We start from the raw sequence: 19,309 nt of genomic DNA, 5'->3' as shown, positions 1-19,309 counted from the left end.
ACCTGAGCTCACGCTCCGCCGCAGGACACTCAAAGCCACGGTGAGTAAAAAAAAAAATTGCCCCACATTTGCATATTGCCTTTTTGCCAAACACTACTTCAGCAAAGTGTAATGAAAGAAAAAGGGGGGTTTCTGACAAAGGCACGTTTTCTTAACTTTACTTAGATACAAAAAAATGCACGGATAGTTCACACTGATGAAACACACCTGAAACATAAGGCCACTTCTGCTCAGGCCCCCTGCCCTGCTAAATATGCATACATTAATGGGCCAGCCCAACGAAAGGGGGTGACACCTCTGCCCGTTGATAAAAGGGAGGCAATGGTCAACCATCTGCCTCCAGAAAGGTCACTGGCACCCAATAGGCCGCTGGCGGCATCTGCACAACACCGCCAAATCGGCCCCCAGGCTGCCCAAAAAGCAGCCCACAGCGGGAACTCGGATACTGGCCCCTCGGCCATTGCCAGAGTGAGAAAGTGAGTTCCTGTTGCAGTACCCCCCCACTTTTTGCCGGATACCTGATTCACTTTTCCTAGGTGTGCCCAGGGTCCCTGCCAATCAGGTACCCAGGACCTGTGTTTCTTCCCTAAACACTATACTAAAGCATAAACCCAATTGACATCTCTGGCCACATATCAGCCCCATGTAAATGGTACCCATGGCATTGTGACCAGAGAAGACCCCTAAGGGCTGCAGCACTTATTGTGCCACCCTTAGGGGCCCTGTATCTTGACACCCACACACTGCCTTTGCAGGCTGAGCGTCTAGGTGCAGAACTAAACAGTCGACATGGCACACATCCCTGTGTGCCATGCCCACAACCCCACTGCCCTGGCATACAGCCACCCCTCTAATTGGGTGCCCTATGCCAGTGGTGTGGGCACAGGTGCATGCACCCTGTGCCCCTACAGAACCCAGGGCCATTCCTGGGCATTGCAAGTACAGTGATGCCATTAAGAGTATATGGTGCTGGGAGGTTGTCATTACGAACTCCACAACACCATAATGGCTAAACTGACAAGTTTGGTATCAAACTTCTCAGCACATTAAACCCATACTGATGCCAGTGTGGGATTTAATGTAAAATGCACTACAGAGGGCATCTTAGAGATGCCCCCTGAAACCTAACCTACAATCCACATCTGGGCTGAGTGGCTGCAGAGGTTGCCACACAGCAGACCTGTTGCTGGACTCCTGGGTGGAGAGCCCCCCCTTTCTCCTGGGCCTGCAACAATGCACATCCTGGGCGAGGTGATATGTCTAGTCACCCAGGATGGACAGGGGGAAGCTTCAAAGGCATGCCGCCTCTGAGAGCTTCTCCAGACCATTTGCTGTACCCAGCAACTGGCCCCCACCAGTTCTACCCCCACTCTAGCGGGAAGACTGGCAGGAAAAACTAAGTCAGGAAAGGGGGGTGCCAACCTTTGCCAACTCCACCCCTCAGGTGGAGGAGGAGAGGTGAAGCACGACCCCGGACTCCAGCCATCTTGTGGATGGGGAGCCCTGCCCAATCCCAGCTAGGCTCCTGCCCCCCTCCCACAGGAGATGAGCAGGCTAAGGGGTGTACCAACCCCAGGACAGGGACCCATTTGTCCCTGCCCTACCTGTAACACCACTAAAGTTAGTATTTAGGGGCTCCCTGAACCTTCCTTCCCCAGATCCAGATACCAAAAGAAGAACAAGAAACAAGAAGACCTGCCGTGCAGCTGCTAAGAGGAAGACACCAACTGATTTGGCCCCAGCCCTACCGGCCGGCGGACCCTCGAACCTGCTCCTGCTAAACGTCGGCGTCTACAGTGGTCAGCAACCCCAAAACCCCCAGAGGACCAGACTGCCTTGTGACTGACTACCTGGGTCTCCCACGAGCAGTGGTACTGCTCAAAGCAAGTAACAAGCCCTGACATCAGCCCGGAACAGCGAACCCTGCACACTGCACCCGCCAAGCCTGGCCTGTGCTGGAGTGAACCAAGACCCTGAGTACATCCCCCGGCGATTCGGACTTGGAATCCAGTGCCCAAGGACCCTCCTAGACGACCAGCAGGGGGTAAGATTTCCCGACCTCAAAATACACCCCTGCACCCGGCGCCCCACAGCCCCCTGTGCCCAACTCCTGGGTGCCGACATATCCTCCAAGATCCCAACTTACCCCTCGAAGTGTTGGTCGCTCCTGAAGATCCACCGTCCCCAAGCCTGCAGCCTTTGTTCCCGTTTCAAGATCCATATTAGATAACATTGAGCGCCCGACGGCTCAAAAGCACCCTGCACCCATCCGCCCAAGTGCCCCTGGCAGTGCAACCTGTACCCTATTCTACTTCCCCATTTGCCCTGAGCAAGTGACCAGGAGCCCAGCTCCCACAGCCGCGTGGCCCGCTAGCCAGCAGCCACCAACAGAAGGCCCCCTGCCTCTCATTGGATAACATTAGGCCTAACTACCTGTGCACCCGGCCGCCCCTGTGCCGCTGAGGGTGTACTAACCGTACCTACCCGACCCTGGGGGACCCCAGAATCTTAGCCCAGAACCTTACCTTCACCAGTCGAGTACTCACCTGAATACAGATGACTCACTTTCCTGCCATTGGATAACATGGACTGGTTTGACTCGAAAAATCTTCTAAGTGTGAAGTTTTGAAACCTTAAAATATTCATCTAAAATCAGCCGAATAACGAATTACTCACCTGGGATCAGGAGAAAAGCCAGTACTGTACCTTGTAGCCCAGTACTGGACCGCAAAAGTAATCACAACCGTGTTTGCTAGTAATCTAAATTTCTGCCATAGGAAACCATGGACTGTTTTTTTTCTATGAAATTTCTTCTAAGTGTGAAGTTTTGAAAACGGAAAATATTCATATACAATCAGCCAAAGTCCGAATTCGAAAGTACTCACCTGTGATCAGGGGAGAAGCCAGTACTGTTCCTTTCAGCCCAGTATTGAACCGCAAAAGTAATCCCTAGCGGGTTTACTAGTAACCTGTATTTTCTCCATAGAAGAAATTTCATAGAAAAGCAGACAAAGGGTTCCTAAGTGTCTACTTTTGAAAACTGCAAGTATTCTTTAAAAATTGTACGAAATACTGAAACGCAATTACCTACCTGTTTTGAGTTAAGCCCCCAGTGCTGGCCCTAGGGGACTAGTGCTGGGTTACAAAAGTAACGTGATCGTACTTACCTGCAACCTGAATTTCCTCTCATTGAATAACATGGTCAGATTTACCTTGAAAAGTTTCTAAGTGTGAACTTTTAAAACAGCTTTATTTTCCTGAAAATCCCTCACAGTAACTAAAACGTTTTTGCTAATCTGGTTTCAGATTAGACCCCAGGACTGAATCTTAGATCTAGTCCTGGAATTACCAAAGTAATCCATAGAGTAATCAACTGTACGTCTCTATGAAAAACCCATTGAACTCAATGCTAGACTGTTTCAGAACGGTGTTGCTTACGGTTTGTACTGTAACTATTGTGTGCACAACCTTTATTGCTTCCTTGCAAAGTAACTAAATGAGAAAACTCTTATCGAGAAAAGTATATTTTTATAACTGTTGGTTCTAAAAATAAAACTATATCTTAGGATATAAATCTTGCCGCCATTCCTGACGTTCGGGGAGGCCACGCCCCTTTCCTAGAGGCCACGCCCACCGCTGAACCTGTACTTAAGACGCTGAATACAAGCGCCTGGGTTACTTTATGATAGATCTCTTGAAGCGGAAGCCGGGAGCGCGACCTGAAATATTTTTTACTATTTGAGAGTCACTTGTGTGTTTAATTCACTTACCCCTCTCCCCCTCCTGGCACCACATCAGGGCACCAGCTTGCTCCTGGCCAGGCCGCGCAGCCGCGGTAAACACCATTACAAAATCTTGCCGCCTTTTCACGCCCTTTCAGGGGCCATGCCCCCTTACTGCCGGCTATTTCCCTATAAAAAATGTGCATCTTCCGGACGCGTAGCGGACGAGCGCAGCGGGCGCGACGATTGGGCGCCGAAGGCGCGCCTAAGGCAAGCCAGTCTGCGCCCGTCCGCGCCAAGGTAGCGCCATGGGCCAATTATGCTGCCTGTCTTGGCCCTGCACATCTTGATCAGCTTCCTTCTGGTCCCCCCTCCACTAGAGAGGCGCTCATCCAAATAGTTAAGCACCATGCGGATAAAGGAATATTCTCCCTGTCACATAAGTCACACCCACAAGCTGACTGTGCGAAGATCTTTTAAAATGTGGGCTTCTGAATGTTAGGTCCCTGCCTAAACACAGTACTGAGATCCAACTCCCGATTGATACTCTCGAACCGAACTAGACATTCTTTTCATGACGGAAACGTGGGACTCGTCCTGACTGTTAGATTGACCCTGGATTTGCGTGTCCTCCCGGGTTCAAATTTCTCCACTCCCCTAGGCCTTCTGGAAAAGGCAGGGGGGTGGGGGCTATTTTTAGAGCGTCCTGCAGCATCAAGGTCCTACTCTGGGCACTGAGCTTTTAGGGCTTTCAAATCAGACCCACTCCGGGACTACTGTCACTGGGATAGTATGCTATCGCCCGCCAGGGTCGTTCAGCCTTCAGCAGCAACAAGCGTTATTAACTATCCTGACTAATATCGCCTTCTCTCTCCACAAGCTACTTCTCCTTGGTGACTTCAATCTTTGGCGCAACGGTACCCTGGACTCGGGTCTCGGGAACCTACTTCAAGCCTGTGAAAGTTTTGGTCTCTCTCAACTGGCCACTAAAGCCACCCACAAAGCTGGTCATCTCCTGGATTTGGTCTTCGTGGCACCCGACCTGGTGGCGATGGGGGAAGCCTTACCTATGGATTGGACAGACCACTCACTCGTAAATTCTTTATTCACACGAACAGCGGTCCTTACAAGGCGCCTGTGTTGACTAGGGAAGTTAAGTGCAGAGACTGGAGGGCCCTCACACGTCTGCACTCTGTCAGTGGTGTTCCATTTGGAACAGCTCTTCAATGAATAAGAATATAGACGAAAACTACACCTCTGTACTAGAATCACAACGGTCCTCGATGCCCTTGCCCCTCTAAAAACACACAGCTGTAAGGGTAAGGACTCCGCCCCCTGGTTTAATGACGTCCTAAAAAACCTAAAACAGGGATGCAAACCAGCTGAGAGAAGGTGGACACGCGACTATAATGACACCTTTAAAGAGGTCTGGAAAACTAAGGTCCTTGCATACAAGAATCTGATTAAAAAATCTAAAGCAGAATACTATTCCTCCCTGATCTGCAACACCACCAACAATTCCAGGAGTATTTTTAATATACTAAATAGCGTCACCAATCCGGAGTGCTCCAAGAATGCGATTATCCTGTCCCAAGACCTTTGTGACAACCTTGCTGTATTTTTCAAGGAAAAAAATAGAACTCATCCTTAACCACTTGGCTGCTAAGGCAATATTTTACTCTTTATTGAATTTCCATTGAAATCAATGGAAACTCCATGACGAGTTACCCTTGTCATTAGCGGCGAAGAGGTTAAAGACCTGGACACTCCTCTGGATCTCGTCCCTTCCTCCGACCTGAGACCTGCTCCTCCGGTGGACCGATTGGCTGGTCCTGCCACGGCTACGAATGAAACGTTACTCAAGTTCCCACCACTTACTTATGATGCCTTCACTAAGTTAGCTAGAGGGATCGCCTCCGGGTCTCCTATGGACGCAGTGCCTCCCAAAATCTGGAAGGAATTTGAGGATGAACTATTCCCCTCACTCCACCAAATTTGTAACCAATCCCTGGTGACTGGCACTGTCCCAGCTCATTGGAAACATGCGTTAGTTTCTCCTTTGTTAAAAAAACCCTCCCTAGACGCTGACTGTTCAAAAAATTACCGGCCCATCTCCCTGCTGCCTTTCCCCGCCAAGATCAACACTCTCTCCGACCATCTGGAACGTCATCTATTACTAGATTGGAACCAATTTGGTTTTCGACCTGCTCATGGTACCGAAACAGCCCTCATCACCGTTATGGACGAGCTTTTAAGGCGTGCAGACAAAAGACAGGCAGCGTTCCTGATCCTGCTCGATATGTCTGCCGCCATTGACACGGTGAACCATAAGATTCTACTGAGGCAGCTGTTGGAGGCAGGAGTGAGCGACACTGCGCTGCAATGGTTTCATTCATTTTTGCAGGCTAGGCAGCAGGCAGTATCCATGCCATCTTTCCAGTCAGCTTTTTCCCCGGTAACGCATGGAGTCCCTCTTGGCTCAGCAATCAGCCCTATACTCTTTAATGTATACCTCAGACCCCTGATTTTACTCATCAAAAGCTTCGGCATCAGGATTGTCAACTACGCCGACGACACGCAGATGACTCTCCCTGGAAGGTGAGGACTCCACTTCTGTGGAAGTCCTACACAACTGTCTGCGTGACACGTCTAGGTGGCTGAAGGATAATATACTTCAGTTCAACGCAGGGAAGACAGAGGTGCTCTTCAGTGCCGGAACTAGGATTCCCCGACCGTTTCCAAACAACTTTTGGCCCCCGGACACTGGGTCCAATGTACAGCCGGTGGAATCAGTTTGCAACCTAGGGGTCATGTTGGATCATAGGCTCAGCATGGAGACACACGTTCAAAAAACATCTGCCCGTTTTGCCATCCTTCGCTCCCTAAGGAAAGGTCTGTCCCTCTTACCCACCCATGCCCCCAAGTGGTTAGATGTACCATCCTTAGCAGGATGGACTATTGTAATGCCCTCCTGCTCTGGTCCCCTGAGTTCCTGCTGGACAGGCTCCAGAGGGTCCAATCAGCAGCTGCTAAACTGGCTCTGGGGCTGCCGAGAAGATCTCATGGACCGTCTGCCCTGGCAAAACTGCATTGGCTTCCTATAAGACAGAGGATTCAATTTAAGGCCCTCTTTATAGTCTTTAGGGCTCTCCATGGCTCTGGCCCAGCCCCCTTACAATCTACATTTGCCTGGTACACTCCAACCAGACATCTTCGATCCTCTTACACCAAACTGGTAGTTGTACCCAGATTCAGGAAAGTCAGAGCCGGAGGTAGATCCTTCGAGGTGGCAGCCGCCAGACTATGGAACACTCTCCCTATCGAGATTAGGCACATCAATGAACTCCCCGCGTTCAGAAGAAAGTTTAAAGCTTGGCTATTCCCCTGTTAGCCCGCTCTCACTCCGTGTGTCTACTTCCGTCTCCTCTGATCTGTCAGCGCCAGGATGCCTGCAATGGTGACAGTCGCACTTTACAAATTCTTAAAATAAATACAAACAATTGGCCTGGAGTTCAGTCCTTGAGTGAAACCTTTTGCTGACTTCGTGTGTACAACACATGCTTTACACTGTCCTCTGGTACTGCCTTACTGCTCGACCAAGCTACCACTTTGAAAAGTAAGGTCAGTTCTAACTTTAACCTCTGTTATACCTCTGGGGTTGGTGGACTCTATACACGCTGTACTTCCTTCTAGTCCAGTATAATATATATATATATATATATATATATATATATATATATATATATATATATATAGATAGAGCCACTTTCTCACACTGAGTGCCCGCCTGACCAATCTGTCCCTGGGAACTCTGGTGCCAGGACGTAGCAGGATCTTACTTTCGGGGCCAAAGAGCGTGTTTAGTGCTGCCGCTTGGCCATCTTGCTGGCCATGTCCTTCCCAAGAACAAGTTAATAATGTGTGCAACCGCTTTGGGGGGGTAGGCAAACAAGGTCCCGAGGTGAAACAGGGACTCAGTCGGCACAGGTAGAGAAAGGTACGGTCACATATGCCACAAAACAACCATGCAAAGCTAATTTCATATGAGGTAAGCTAAACACATTAATGTACAAAAAGAAATATATATGCCTGTGAGGGCAAGGGGGGGAAGGGGGTGAGCAAATCTTTCCTAGTCAACATCTTCCCATGAAGAGCAGTGCAAGGGAGGGAAAGGGGTGAAGCCCACCTTTATGTGTAATGTGAAGACATTGAGGTAACACCGCGAAATAACCGACTTGAATCAAAAAATAAGTTTGCTTGAGGTACAGGGACCCACTCGGGTGTGCACCCCAGTCTAGGGGGCAGCAGCACCCCTAGAAGGAAAGGTCCTTCACCAAAACACAGCAGAGGATGGCCATTTGACCTACCAGTAAGAGTGGTGACAATTACAGCACAGCAACATAAGGATTAAATCACATTGTCTGCGGTTTGTGGTGTCCCGGAGGGAAATAGAGCCATGCTGGCGTTGCTGTCCCAGTCAGAAGGTGCTCTCACTGAAGAACTCCATGGGAGCAGCAGCTGTTGTGTTCGAATGGAAGACATTGTTGCAATCACGGCCCATCTTCTCTCCGGGGCTTGTTCTGAGGAGGGAACCGCTGTAGATGTCATTGTGGGGGTGACGCCAGGTCAGCATAACTTGGAAAGCGCCCCCTGAGATGATTGCTCCATTGGAGGATGATGACATTCATTAGGGTAATGCAGGTCCAACCAGTACCATACAGCCTCTGGGGTGACAAAAAACATAGTACGTTGCTCATGGACGACCCTCAATGGGGCTGGGAATATCAGTGCATAGGTGAGTCCCTCCTTCTTGAGTTGTTTTTTTGGCAGGCAGGCAGGGACGCCCATTGGTACTGGACTGCCAAGGTGTAATCCAGACATGTTTATATGGTCCATAATTTTTAGGGCATTTTCTCTTGCCTTCTGTAGGACCACATCTCAGTCTCTGAAATTGAGAATGTGTGCAATGTGTGCAACTGTCTCAGTGGTGCCGCCAGGGGAGGGAGATGTACTGGCACCGTAGTTGCTCTTTCCACTGTAAACAAGGTAGAGAATTCCTGTGGGGCAACCTCAGTCTTCAACCATTGTTCAACAAACATGGCGTGGCCATTCCACCCCCTCCGGCATTCCAATGATGCGTGCATTATTAAGGCATGCCTGGCCTTAGGCATTCTCCACTCGGTCCTGCAGGACAGTAAGTTATTGAAAGACGACATCTAGAGTGGCACACTGATGCTTGTTCGGGGGCTAGCATAGTTAAGGATGTTTCAGCCAACTTAACCTTATCTGATAACCTACGGTGCTCATTTCTTAGCAGGCCTAAGTCTGTCGCCAGTGTACCAATGCAGTGTTCAATGGCTGCTCTGGAGTCACGGTGGATTGTGGCTAAAAAATGCCAACATGGACTTCTCAAAAGAACTAGAAAAAAGGCAGATTCTTTGCTCAGTAACACAGGAAAAACATTAATGTTCAGGCTAAACAGTTGTATGTTGGTCTTTAGATATTAACAGAATTGACCTACAATAATATCACTTCAAAGCTATCTCCTATCACTACATTCTGAGGTAAGTATATATAAACTATTCTTAACCCCACGCATACTTACCTTAGGAGAGGAGTACAAGTAGACTTATGAAAGGAAATCATACTTATGCAACAAAGCAGTGGAAGGTGGATGTAGTGGATGCAACTTTGTAATCCGATCTACTGAATTTTCTATACGGAGCCCACTGACCCTAAACCAAAACAGGTGAGAACCTTGGCTTCAGGAGCCTCGTGTCTGCACGCTCATGCCATCAGCCATCATGTTCTGTCCATGACTGGATGAGCAGGTATGTAATCTTGCATCAGTTTGTGGAACGATACAGGTACCACCAGGCTACTCACTTTTTTCCACTGTACGCTAAATGGAAATAGGTGTTGGAAAAGGCAGGTTTGCCCTGGCAATGGAAAAATTGGCCAGCCCTACTCCATTTCCTTATGATGGAACTGCTAGCTACTATGCTGACTCGCTGAGATGGCCTGATGCTCTCACAATCCCACTTTTAAACTTCCTCCTGCTTGATTTGTAAAGAGTTCTGAATCGACTAAAATAATATCATGGGCCTAAACTTAATGGAAATATTGAAAAAAAAAAAAACATAGCTGACAGTAACATGATCCATAAACAGGCAAAAAAATGGTTTAACTACTATTTATAAAGTTGAAAGTAGTAAATGTAAAACATTATACAATTAATATAATGTAAAGTATATACATTCTGCCATTTAATAAGATGTATAAATCTATATTTAAACACATTTATATATAGTATGACATACTAAAGCTTAAGTTACCATTGCTAATAAATCTCAAATAAAAATTGAAATCACAATTTCAAATCCAAAATACATACAATATCTACAACCCACTGCAACATTATAAATAACGAATAATATTTTTTTTAAAAACGAAATCACGTAAAATTACAAACTACATTTTATTTAAAAAAATTAAACATTTTATTGTATCACCATATATAGTCCTATACAGCCGAGATACTCAGTAAAGTCAATATGAGCCAGTATTACATCTAAGCTGTTGACATCCATTATATCAATACGAAACAGGAAAGAAAAAACATGATTAGCTAAAACGTTAACCCTCAGTTGTACATTTTATACATTTAAAAATGCCAAAAAATACTAACATCTAAAATTAATATAATAACAAACACTTTAAATAATTGAAAAAAAACATTTACAACTATGTTGCTGAAAACGTTATTTTAAACAATATTCTTAAAAACGGTACTATCTACCAAAAATAAAATGTCCTTGATAATATTCTATACAGAGATATTTTTGCATCACAATATTTTTTCTGATGTTTGTGCCACAATACTTTAAACTCAGCGTAGCACATAGACTGGACAGTAGACAATGAAGCAATAATTGATTCCAACTTAAAGAACAGGCCATCCACTGCGAATCAAGAACATAAAATATCATGAAAAGATTCTACTAAAGTAAAGAAAACATACCCAACTGCGGTCAGGTCCCAGATCCAGGTCTCAGGGAAATGCTTCCGCACCTGCTCTTCCACCTTCGGTTGAGATTCTGGTAGGACATTATCTTGCAGAGCGGAGCTTTCTGGCATGGATGCGAAGAGAAAATAAAGACAACTTTTGTAACTGAGCACAAGACAGTGATATTTCGCCACAATGAACCACCTGATAGACCCGAGTGAGATCTAGGTAGGAGGTCTAGAGCGTGCAATAAACACCTCCCGCTGCACATTCCTGATTGTCTCTTTGGCATGTTTTATCAGTCAAATAGTGAGGATTTGACAACATGTTTGGTGTGAAATTTGGGGAACAAATTATTATTGTGTAGAAATGCTTCTCATCCACTCATTCTTTTTCACTATCTCTGCCTGTCTCTGCAGGAAGCAACCTTTACAACTCAGTCATTACATTGCACTACCTTTACAACGCAGGCATTACAACGCAGCCTCCTTTACATGCACGCCATTACAATGCAGCCATTACATCGCATGCCACTACAACACATGCCACTACAACGCATGACATTACAACTCAATATAAGGCAAGTAATGGGGAATAGTAATGTTTACCCCTACACTATCCAACACTTACCCTACCTTTGCACTCGATGGAGTGGGACTAATTTTTTACCCCTACACTATCCAACACTTACCCTACGGTTGCCCTAAAAGTAATATGTGCTGTAATGGTATGTGTTGTAATGGTATGCGAACGGTTTGGAAGGCAACCGCTGCTTCGTTGATGAGGTCGACCACATTTTTATCCACCTTGTGAGGTTCCCGTGGTAAGTGGTTTTCTTAATTTACCTTTGATATGCTCCCGCATGTGTATGAGACTCGGTCACCATTTTGTTTTGCCCCGAGCTGTGATTTTCCTCACAGAATGAGGCAGATTTCAAGGCTTCAGAAGCAAGTTGAAAACCTTGAAAATCACAACAGTCGCAATAACCTACGCATTTACGGCTTGATAGAGGGACTTGAAGGTACGAATCCGCTCTCCTTTTCAATCTTTTCTTCCAAGACTTTTAAATATCCCAAACTCCCCACCTTTGAACTTTCAACGTGCTCACCATTTGGGTCCTCTCGCATTCGACAAATTCATTAACTAAACCGCGAGGAGTGATATTGTACTTTTTGGAATATACAGATTTGCTGGGGGTTTTACCAGCTGCTAATGCCAAAGGTAACGTTTCTTGGCTAGGGTCCAACTTCTTCCCACAAGGTCATGCCAAGGCAATGCAGATAGAAGGAAGCAATTTTTGGGTACGAGACAGGCACTACGCAATATCAACGCCAGATTTGGTCTTATTTATCCGTGTCTTTAAAGTCACATATAAAAATAAGACTGCAACATATGAAGGTCCCAGCCTACTCCAACAATTCTTGGAAAATTGCCGAGGGGAGGACATTTACGTTTCAAGATCTACTGTTTAATGTTTAGTCTTTTTTTGCTAAATTGTTCTGGTTGATTGTAGGATGTATTTGTTACTTTCTCTAGAACTTATTTTATTTATTTTTTCATTAGGTTCAACTCTCATATTCATTCATGCGACTACTCGTTTGTCTGTGGTATTTGGTCTTCCTCCCGTACCAGTCAGTGGAGTTCCGGTTGATGTACCATCCCTCCTTGTGGCTCCACTACCCCGGATCTTTCAGTGTTTCTTGGTATGCAATTTTTTGGGTCCCATACATGGTTTTGATATTTTTCTGTTGATATGGTCCTCTTTCTTGTGTTTTTTCCCTCCCTTTCTTCGCTTTCTCTTTTCTTTCAATGGTCTTTATCAACTATCTATCCTTTTCTTATATCTTTGTCTCTCCCTAATGTTTTTCACAACTAGTTGTATATATCTTTCTATTCCTCATCTTCTCTATACTTCATCCTTTATTTCCATTTCCTTTTCCATTTGCAATTCTCTTCACAATACCTTCATTGTTTCAAAGTTATTTCTTATTCTACTTTTATTGTTCTGATAGTGTACCGGTTCCAGTTATTATATATGGTACTGTTCTTAAGTAAAGGTTCCTTGATAAATGACTTTAAGAATCATTTCATGGAATGTTAAAGGTTTAGGCTCCCCTATAAAGCGTCATTTCATGGAATGTTAAAGATTTAGGCTCCCCTATAAAGCGTCAAAGGGTTTTATCTCCTCTTTCTTCTTTAAAGGGAGACATTGTTTTGTTGCAGGAAATACATATTGTTGATAAAGAAATTACTAAGCTAAAGCGTCAATGGGTTGGTCAGGTCTTTGCCTCTCCAGGGTCTGGACAGTGTAATGGGGTGGTTATTTTGTGTCACAAGCGCCTCACTTTACAAATGCTTACTCAAGATGTGGATTGTGATGGCAGATGTGTTTCTGTACCATGATAAGATTCCAGTACCTATCGTTAATCTTTATGCTCCTATTGCACCAGATAAATGTTTTTGGCCAGGAGTACTATCTAAGTTGATGACCTATACTGATGATTATTTGATCGTGGGTGGTGACTGTCTAGGATAGGATCAAAAACCATGTTACAGACACTAAAACCAAATTCATACCTTCACACATGCACTCTCAATTCACATCAACCCTTTCCCAAAGAGTTTTTGTTGATGCTTGGAGATTAAGTAATCCCTCTCTCCAAGAATATACTTTCTTTTCGCCGGCCCATTTTTCTCAATCTATATTGGATTATATTTTTATTTCCAATAATCTTGCTCAGAGAGTTATTAATTCTGATATGGGATCTATATTGATTTCGGACCATGCACCAGTCACTTTAGATTTAGAATTCCTTCCACCTCTTCAGGGAACCCGATGGTATAGGTTTAATAACGCTCTTCTGTTGGACTCAAAATTCACACATGCCTTTGTACAATTTGCTCATACATTCTTTACAGAAAATGAAACTCCGGGGATTACACCTCAAATTGTTAGGGACACTTTTAAAGCTGCCTCTAGCGACTTTATTAAATTTGTTTCTCAAGCAAAAATCAGCCACTAATAAGTTAAAATCTCTCACCTCAGATTAAAAAACTAGAATATTCTTACTGTAAATCCCAATCTACGAATACCTTGAATGATCTTTTAAAGACCAAATTTGAATTAAATCGAATCTACAGATAATGCCAATTCATTCCTCCTCAAGGCTAGTGCAAAATACTATGGTGGTCAGAATAAATCAGAAACTTCTTGCGAGTTATCTGAAAATTAAGAAAGAACGTACTGTTTGACTATTCTAACACCTTCTAATCAAACTCCATACAAAAGTGAAGATATTCTTGCAGAATTTACAAAAGGTTATCAATGCCTATATACCCCAGAAATCCAATCAAACACACACTATGCCTCTATTTATTTCTTCTCCATTTCTGCACCTAAACACTGGCATAGATTTTTCCCTATTCAAACAAAATATTCAGATTCAGGACATTTCCAGTGGTATTTTTCAAGGAGCATTGATTTTCTCCAATTAATTTAGATTACAAGATCTTAGCAAAAATATTAGCTATACGCCTGGAGAATTTTCTACCACATTTAATTGGAAGAGAATAATGTGGGTTTATTAAAGGTATACTCCTTTCCGATAACATACGCTTAATTTGTAACATTTTTAGTAAATCTAAATCCTCCCTAGCAGCGATTTCTTTGGACGCAGAAAAGGCGGTTGAAAGGGTTAATTGGTCCTCTATTTTTGCTGCCCTCTCCTGATTCTCGTTTGGTCCCAAATTCATTCGATGTGTCATTAATTTACTTTTTTGCCAAATCTTCTATTTTCGCAAATTGTCTCAAGTCTACTTATTTTCCCTTGCGCGGGTGTATGGCAAGGATGCCCTCTTCTCCCCTTATTTATTCTTGCCTTGAAACCATTTTTAATAAAGATTCGTTCTAATCCTTAAATTACTGGCTTTTCTTATGGAAATTCTCAACTTAAACTTTCAGTTTATGCCAATGATATCCTGTTATTCATGTCTCATCCACAAGCGTCTTTACCTGCCTTTTTATTGGAAGTAAATAACTTTGCAAAGGTCTCGCGGGTCAAGTTGAATGCAGATAAATGTGAAATTCTTTCCTTAAACTTTTGTTTCCACGCTGACTTCACTGCATCTTCCTTTCATTGGAACCCGGATAAAATTAAATATCTTGGCTTATTGTTCTACATTTGTGTTAAAAACTCACTTTGAATTCCTTATCTGCTATCCTACTTGATCTCACATCTCGCTGGAACCCCTTATTTTTATCCTGGTGGGGTAGTCTTGATTCCATCAAGAGGATGCTTGTTCTCATTTTATATTTCTAACATGCCCATTAATATTCCCCAACTTTATTTTTTAAAAATCTACTCAATTTTGTCCAAATTTTTATGGAGTGGGAGAAAATCTAGGATGTCTTTGTAAACTTAAAAAACCAAAACATTTGGGAGGCGTTAATTTTCCAGACTACATCAAGTATCAGGCATTCCGTTTTAAACAGTCAGCCTTTTTATGACAAGATAACTATGTTGTGCCTATACCTTTATGGGCTAACCTGGAGAAATCTTATTTCAGTCCCTTTTCCTTTTTAGAATGTTTATCTTTTTCATCTAAGCCTGCCTTCCTCTCTCCCCCAATTTTCAAGAATACATGTAGGATTCTCCCATTTTTATGTCATTCAAGTCACCTAGAGACATTTTTAGCTTCTTCTGTTTGGTACAATGTTATGATTAAGGTCAATAATAGTTATATTTTGGTATTCTAAGGGACTGAAACTGGTTTCTCAGTTATATCATGATGGTTCCCGTCTTCCCTTTTCAGAAGCTCCAATTCTATTTTCATTTCCGACCTCGTATAACAATATAGTTCACTTATCTCAGCAATACAAATGGCTTATCACAATCTCTTCTGAACAAATATCTTCATTTTCTTCTATTTACGAGCCATGTTTATATATTTGAGACTTCGAAGGTAATGTATCTAATTAATTCCAGTGGATAGAGATAAAACTGAAGTTGAACTTTGTTGGGAAATAGATCTTCAATCTATTTTTCCCACTTCTCTTTGGGATACGATTGGACCTAAAATAAGAAAGTCTTAGAGGACGGCTAACACAACACAATCATTATTTCTTATATACAACAAATTAGTTATTACACCTGTTAGACTCCATAAATTAGATCCTACACTATCTACCAAATGTTGGTCCTGTGCTCATCCATTTGCAGATCTTAAACATGTTATTTAAATGTCCTCATCTATGACTTTTGGTTAAAAGGTTGGAAACAGATTAATTCTATTTTTGATTCACACTCCTTTTAATTGTATTCATATTTTTCTGGGCAGTTCCTCTGATTATTGGTCATCTCTAGTAATTTTTATATAATTTATTTACTTTTAGCAGTAGCTTTCCAACAAATTACCAAATCTTGGAAGGATTCTTCACTAGTGTCCTTTCAAGCATGGTGGTATGGTGTATGCTATCACCATAGACTTGAAAGGGCATACATCTACCCTGTTTTGTTAGCTATTAAAAGAGCTCTTATGGCTCCCAATCACTTCTTTTTTGGATGAATCCGCTTATACCGCATGTTTACATAATCCCCATATTGAAGCAGTTCCTAAACCTCCTTGATGCGGTTTGGTTAAGAAATGTTGTCCTATTTTATTATGCTATGTTTTACTCCTCTAAATTCTCATTGCACATCACACATTTGTTATATTATTGTTGAAGTCTTATTGTATGTCTTTTTTTCAAAATGTAGGATTATCTGCTCAATGATTTCTGTAGTTCATTTAAATGTTATCTTTGCAAATTATTATAATAAACGTTCACTTTAAATTTAAAAGAGAAGCCAGTGGGACCGACGGCACTCCAGTGTCGGCCCCACCGGCATCATAATTGGCCCTAAAGTTTAACACTGATCAACCAGAGCTTGTTTTCTTGCTTAGCCATCCAAACAGTAGTGTTTTTTAAATGTATGTGGATTAGTCCAAGTAGATGTCTTACAAATGCCAGCTAACGGGATGTTACCTAGAAACTAAAAATAATCACATTTCTTTCTAATAGAAGGTGCTTGTGGATCGATGGTATTGTACATTTGGGTTTAATGTAACATACCTGGTTGCATTGTACTATCCATTGTGCAATTTCTGCTTTTGAAATGGTGTTTTAATTTTCTAGGGTTTGAGAAAGGAACACATGACTGTGTTTCCCTAAAGGTTTTAGCCCTATCAATGTAATAAAGCAATGCTCCTTTATCATCAAGTGCGTGTGGGCCTACTTCACATCAAGTGTGTGTGGGCCTACTTCTGCAACTGTTTCCAGTTTAGAACAAGCATTGGCATAGCCAATAGGTCTCGCCTTTTGGACCTTATAAGTGTTTAGCCAGAGCTATTGGCTTTGCCGAGGTCTTTAAGCTATGGTTTAGGGCAGTGTGGCTGCTGTGCAGCATGTTGAAAAGTTATGGGTAGATATTCATTTGCACCATTACATCATAAATAATTGTTTGAGGAATTTACTGTTGAACCTATTGGGGTACCAAGCGGTTAGCTGTCCCTTCTGGACAAATTTAAATCTTGCCCCCTCTGGGCAATTGTTCACCTTGGCTATGGTGCTACTTGACAATTAGTGAAGCAGGGAGGAGAGATGGGCATGCCTCTACACAGTCTACGGGTCTGTGTGCTAAATTAATTTAGATGGTTAAATATGGTTGCATTAACCTTGATTTAAAAAAATTTGGAGTAATGGCGCACGAGTCACTAGGGAAATTGTTTTATAATTGTGGACTTCCTGGGAACTTCTTAAAGCTCTGGGGATCTTTCCTACTCCCCCCAGTAACGATTCCTCATTAACTCAATTCTGTCCAACCCTTTATCTTTTAAACACAAACTGTTTATCACTCGGATCTTGCCTGTAAGCCTGTTCTGTGTCTAGTACCAGCGTCAGACGAACACCTAGTGATTCTTGGCCAATGAATTAATATACTAATACCTTTAAAAAAAAAAAATGTAACTGTCGCTCATGTAAAAGTGCTTCGATACCTTTGGGTTTGTGGAACATAAAACTGCTAACAAAAGATATGAGTGGGGTAAAACATGAAACAAATTGGAGCAGGTGTTTGGCGAGGCACGGAGGAAAGAGCAAAAATGGGCGATGGACAGCTCACAAAGAGGTGGAAAAAGCATAGGGATGAGAAGAGAAACTATATTGATATCCATTGAGAAAAAAAATGGGTCAAACAATATGACCAGTGTACCCATTTGTTTCATGTTTTACTTTCAAAGAAATTTGTGTAACAATTACAGATGAAATATATTCAAGATCATCCTTTCAAAGATTTCCATGGTGCCCCCCCCCCCTCTGGTGTTTCCTGCAGACCCCAGATCTCTGGTTCTTGTACCACAGAGGAGGGCTCGATGCCCCCCCCCCCCCCCAAAGCCCCAGGCTCATCTACTTGCTGGAGCCTCACAGGCAAGAGATTCTCTACTGGCTGTACTGAAACCAAACCACTTCAACGAGCCTAGGTAGGAGCTTTATGATTGAAGGAGTTTAAACCATTCAGGTGCGTCTTTAAAACTTTGGCTGCACCACCTCTTGGGAGTCTTGAATGTGCCTCAAAGCACATGGAGCGCGAGGAGCAGAGCTGGAGTTGAGTCTCGGGGGGCACTGGAGTAATTATCTGGATAACAGCCCTTTTTTTGATCATACCAAAGAAGTCCTGAACACAAGGTAGGGTGCTTTGAGCTCAGAGGAGCAGGTGAGGAGCTAGACAGGGGCATCAAGCAGGGTCCAGGGCTGTGCTCAGAATGACGTTAATTAGAAGAAGGTCCCGAGAGACTGAGTGCCTGCCATGACCTATCTGCCTTACCCTTAACAGTGCCTCCCTCCCAGTGCCCACCTCCAAGCACTTATACAGCCTGTACTTGGTACCTTGGGATGCGTAGATGGGCCTGGAAGGAACAGTCAGCCTAGAGCCCCCCCAAGAAGCGGCAGTCTCTGTAAACCAGAGTGCAAATGACAATACAAAAACAAGCGCGGCCACGAAAGAAAAGATATCAGGGAGGAATGCAGCTCGCAATGCGCGCCGCTGCTCGCTCCAGAGACCCCTAAGCCAGGGGAGTTAAAGTTTTGAGGGAAGGCGGGACATGCTCCAGTCTTAGGCGTTTTGCATGCTTTCAATTATTGACAGCCACACGCAAAGGCCAATGGGATGTGTGGGAGAAGGCAAACACACGGAGAAGGCTCTTGGAAGTCTGAAGTGATTCCAAGAGCCCTCTTCTAGAGGAGTGCATGCTCTGCTCTAGGCGAAACCTAAAAAACACAGGGAGGTCTAGCGTCTTATTTAAGTGAAAAGGAGGTACGACTTTTGGAAGACGCTTTGGGTTCATCCGTATTCACGAAAATGAATGTGGGGGGAGAAGCACACCTTATTTAACGTTTTGAATTTTCACAATTTATATCTAACTAATCTACGCGTGCAACAGTGGTGGCCCGTTTGCCCTCACGAGCCAACATTTAAACCAACCTATATCGAGTGAAGTCACACCCGACCACTGTGCACTGTTGCGAAACTGTTTATTTTTCAAT

The 19,309-nt window shown here is 43.6% G+C and overlaps 1 protein-coding gene across 1 annotated transcript in view; it reads right to left on the bottom strand.

The window, feature by feature from the left end:
* LOC147668784 (alpha-2-macroglobulin-like protein 1) overlaps positions 1 to 19,309 on the bottom strand; it is a 200,665-nt gene that overhangs the window by 76,172 nt on the left and 105,184 nt on the right. Inside the window, exon 18 of the mRNA XM_086948432.1 lies at positions 10,744 to 10,852. Coding sequence (XP_086804558.1) covers positions 10,744 to 10,852 — 109 coding nt within the window. The remainder of the gene's footprint in view (positions 1 to 10,743; positions 10,853 to 19,309) is intronic.

The sequence above is a fragment of the Lissotriton vulgaris genome, unplaced genomic scaffold (assembly GCF_964263255.1).
Source record: "Lissotriton vulgaris unplaced genomic scaffold, aLisVul1.2 SCAFFOLD_2599, whole genome shotgun sequence".
Classification (NCBI taxonomy): Eukaryota; Metazoa; Chordata; class Amphibia; order Caudata; family Salamandridae; genus Lissotriton; species Lissotriton vulgaris.
The sequence above is the reverse complement of the archived record's forward strand: the minus strand, read 5'-3'. Positions and strand labels throughout refer to the sequence as shown.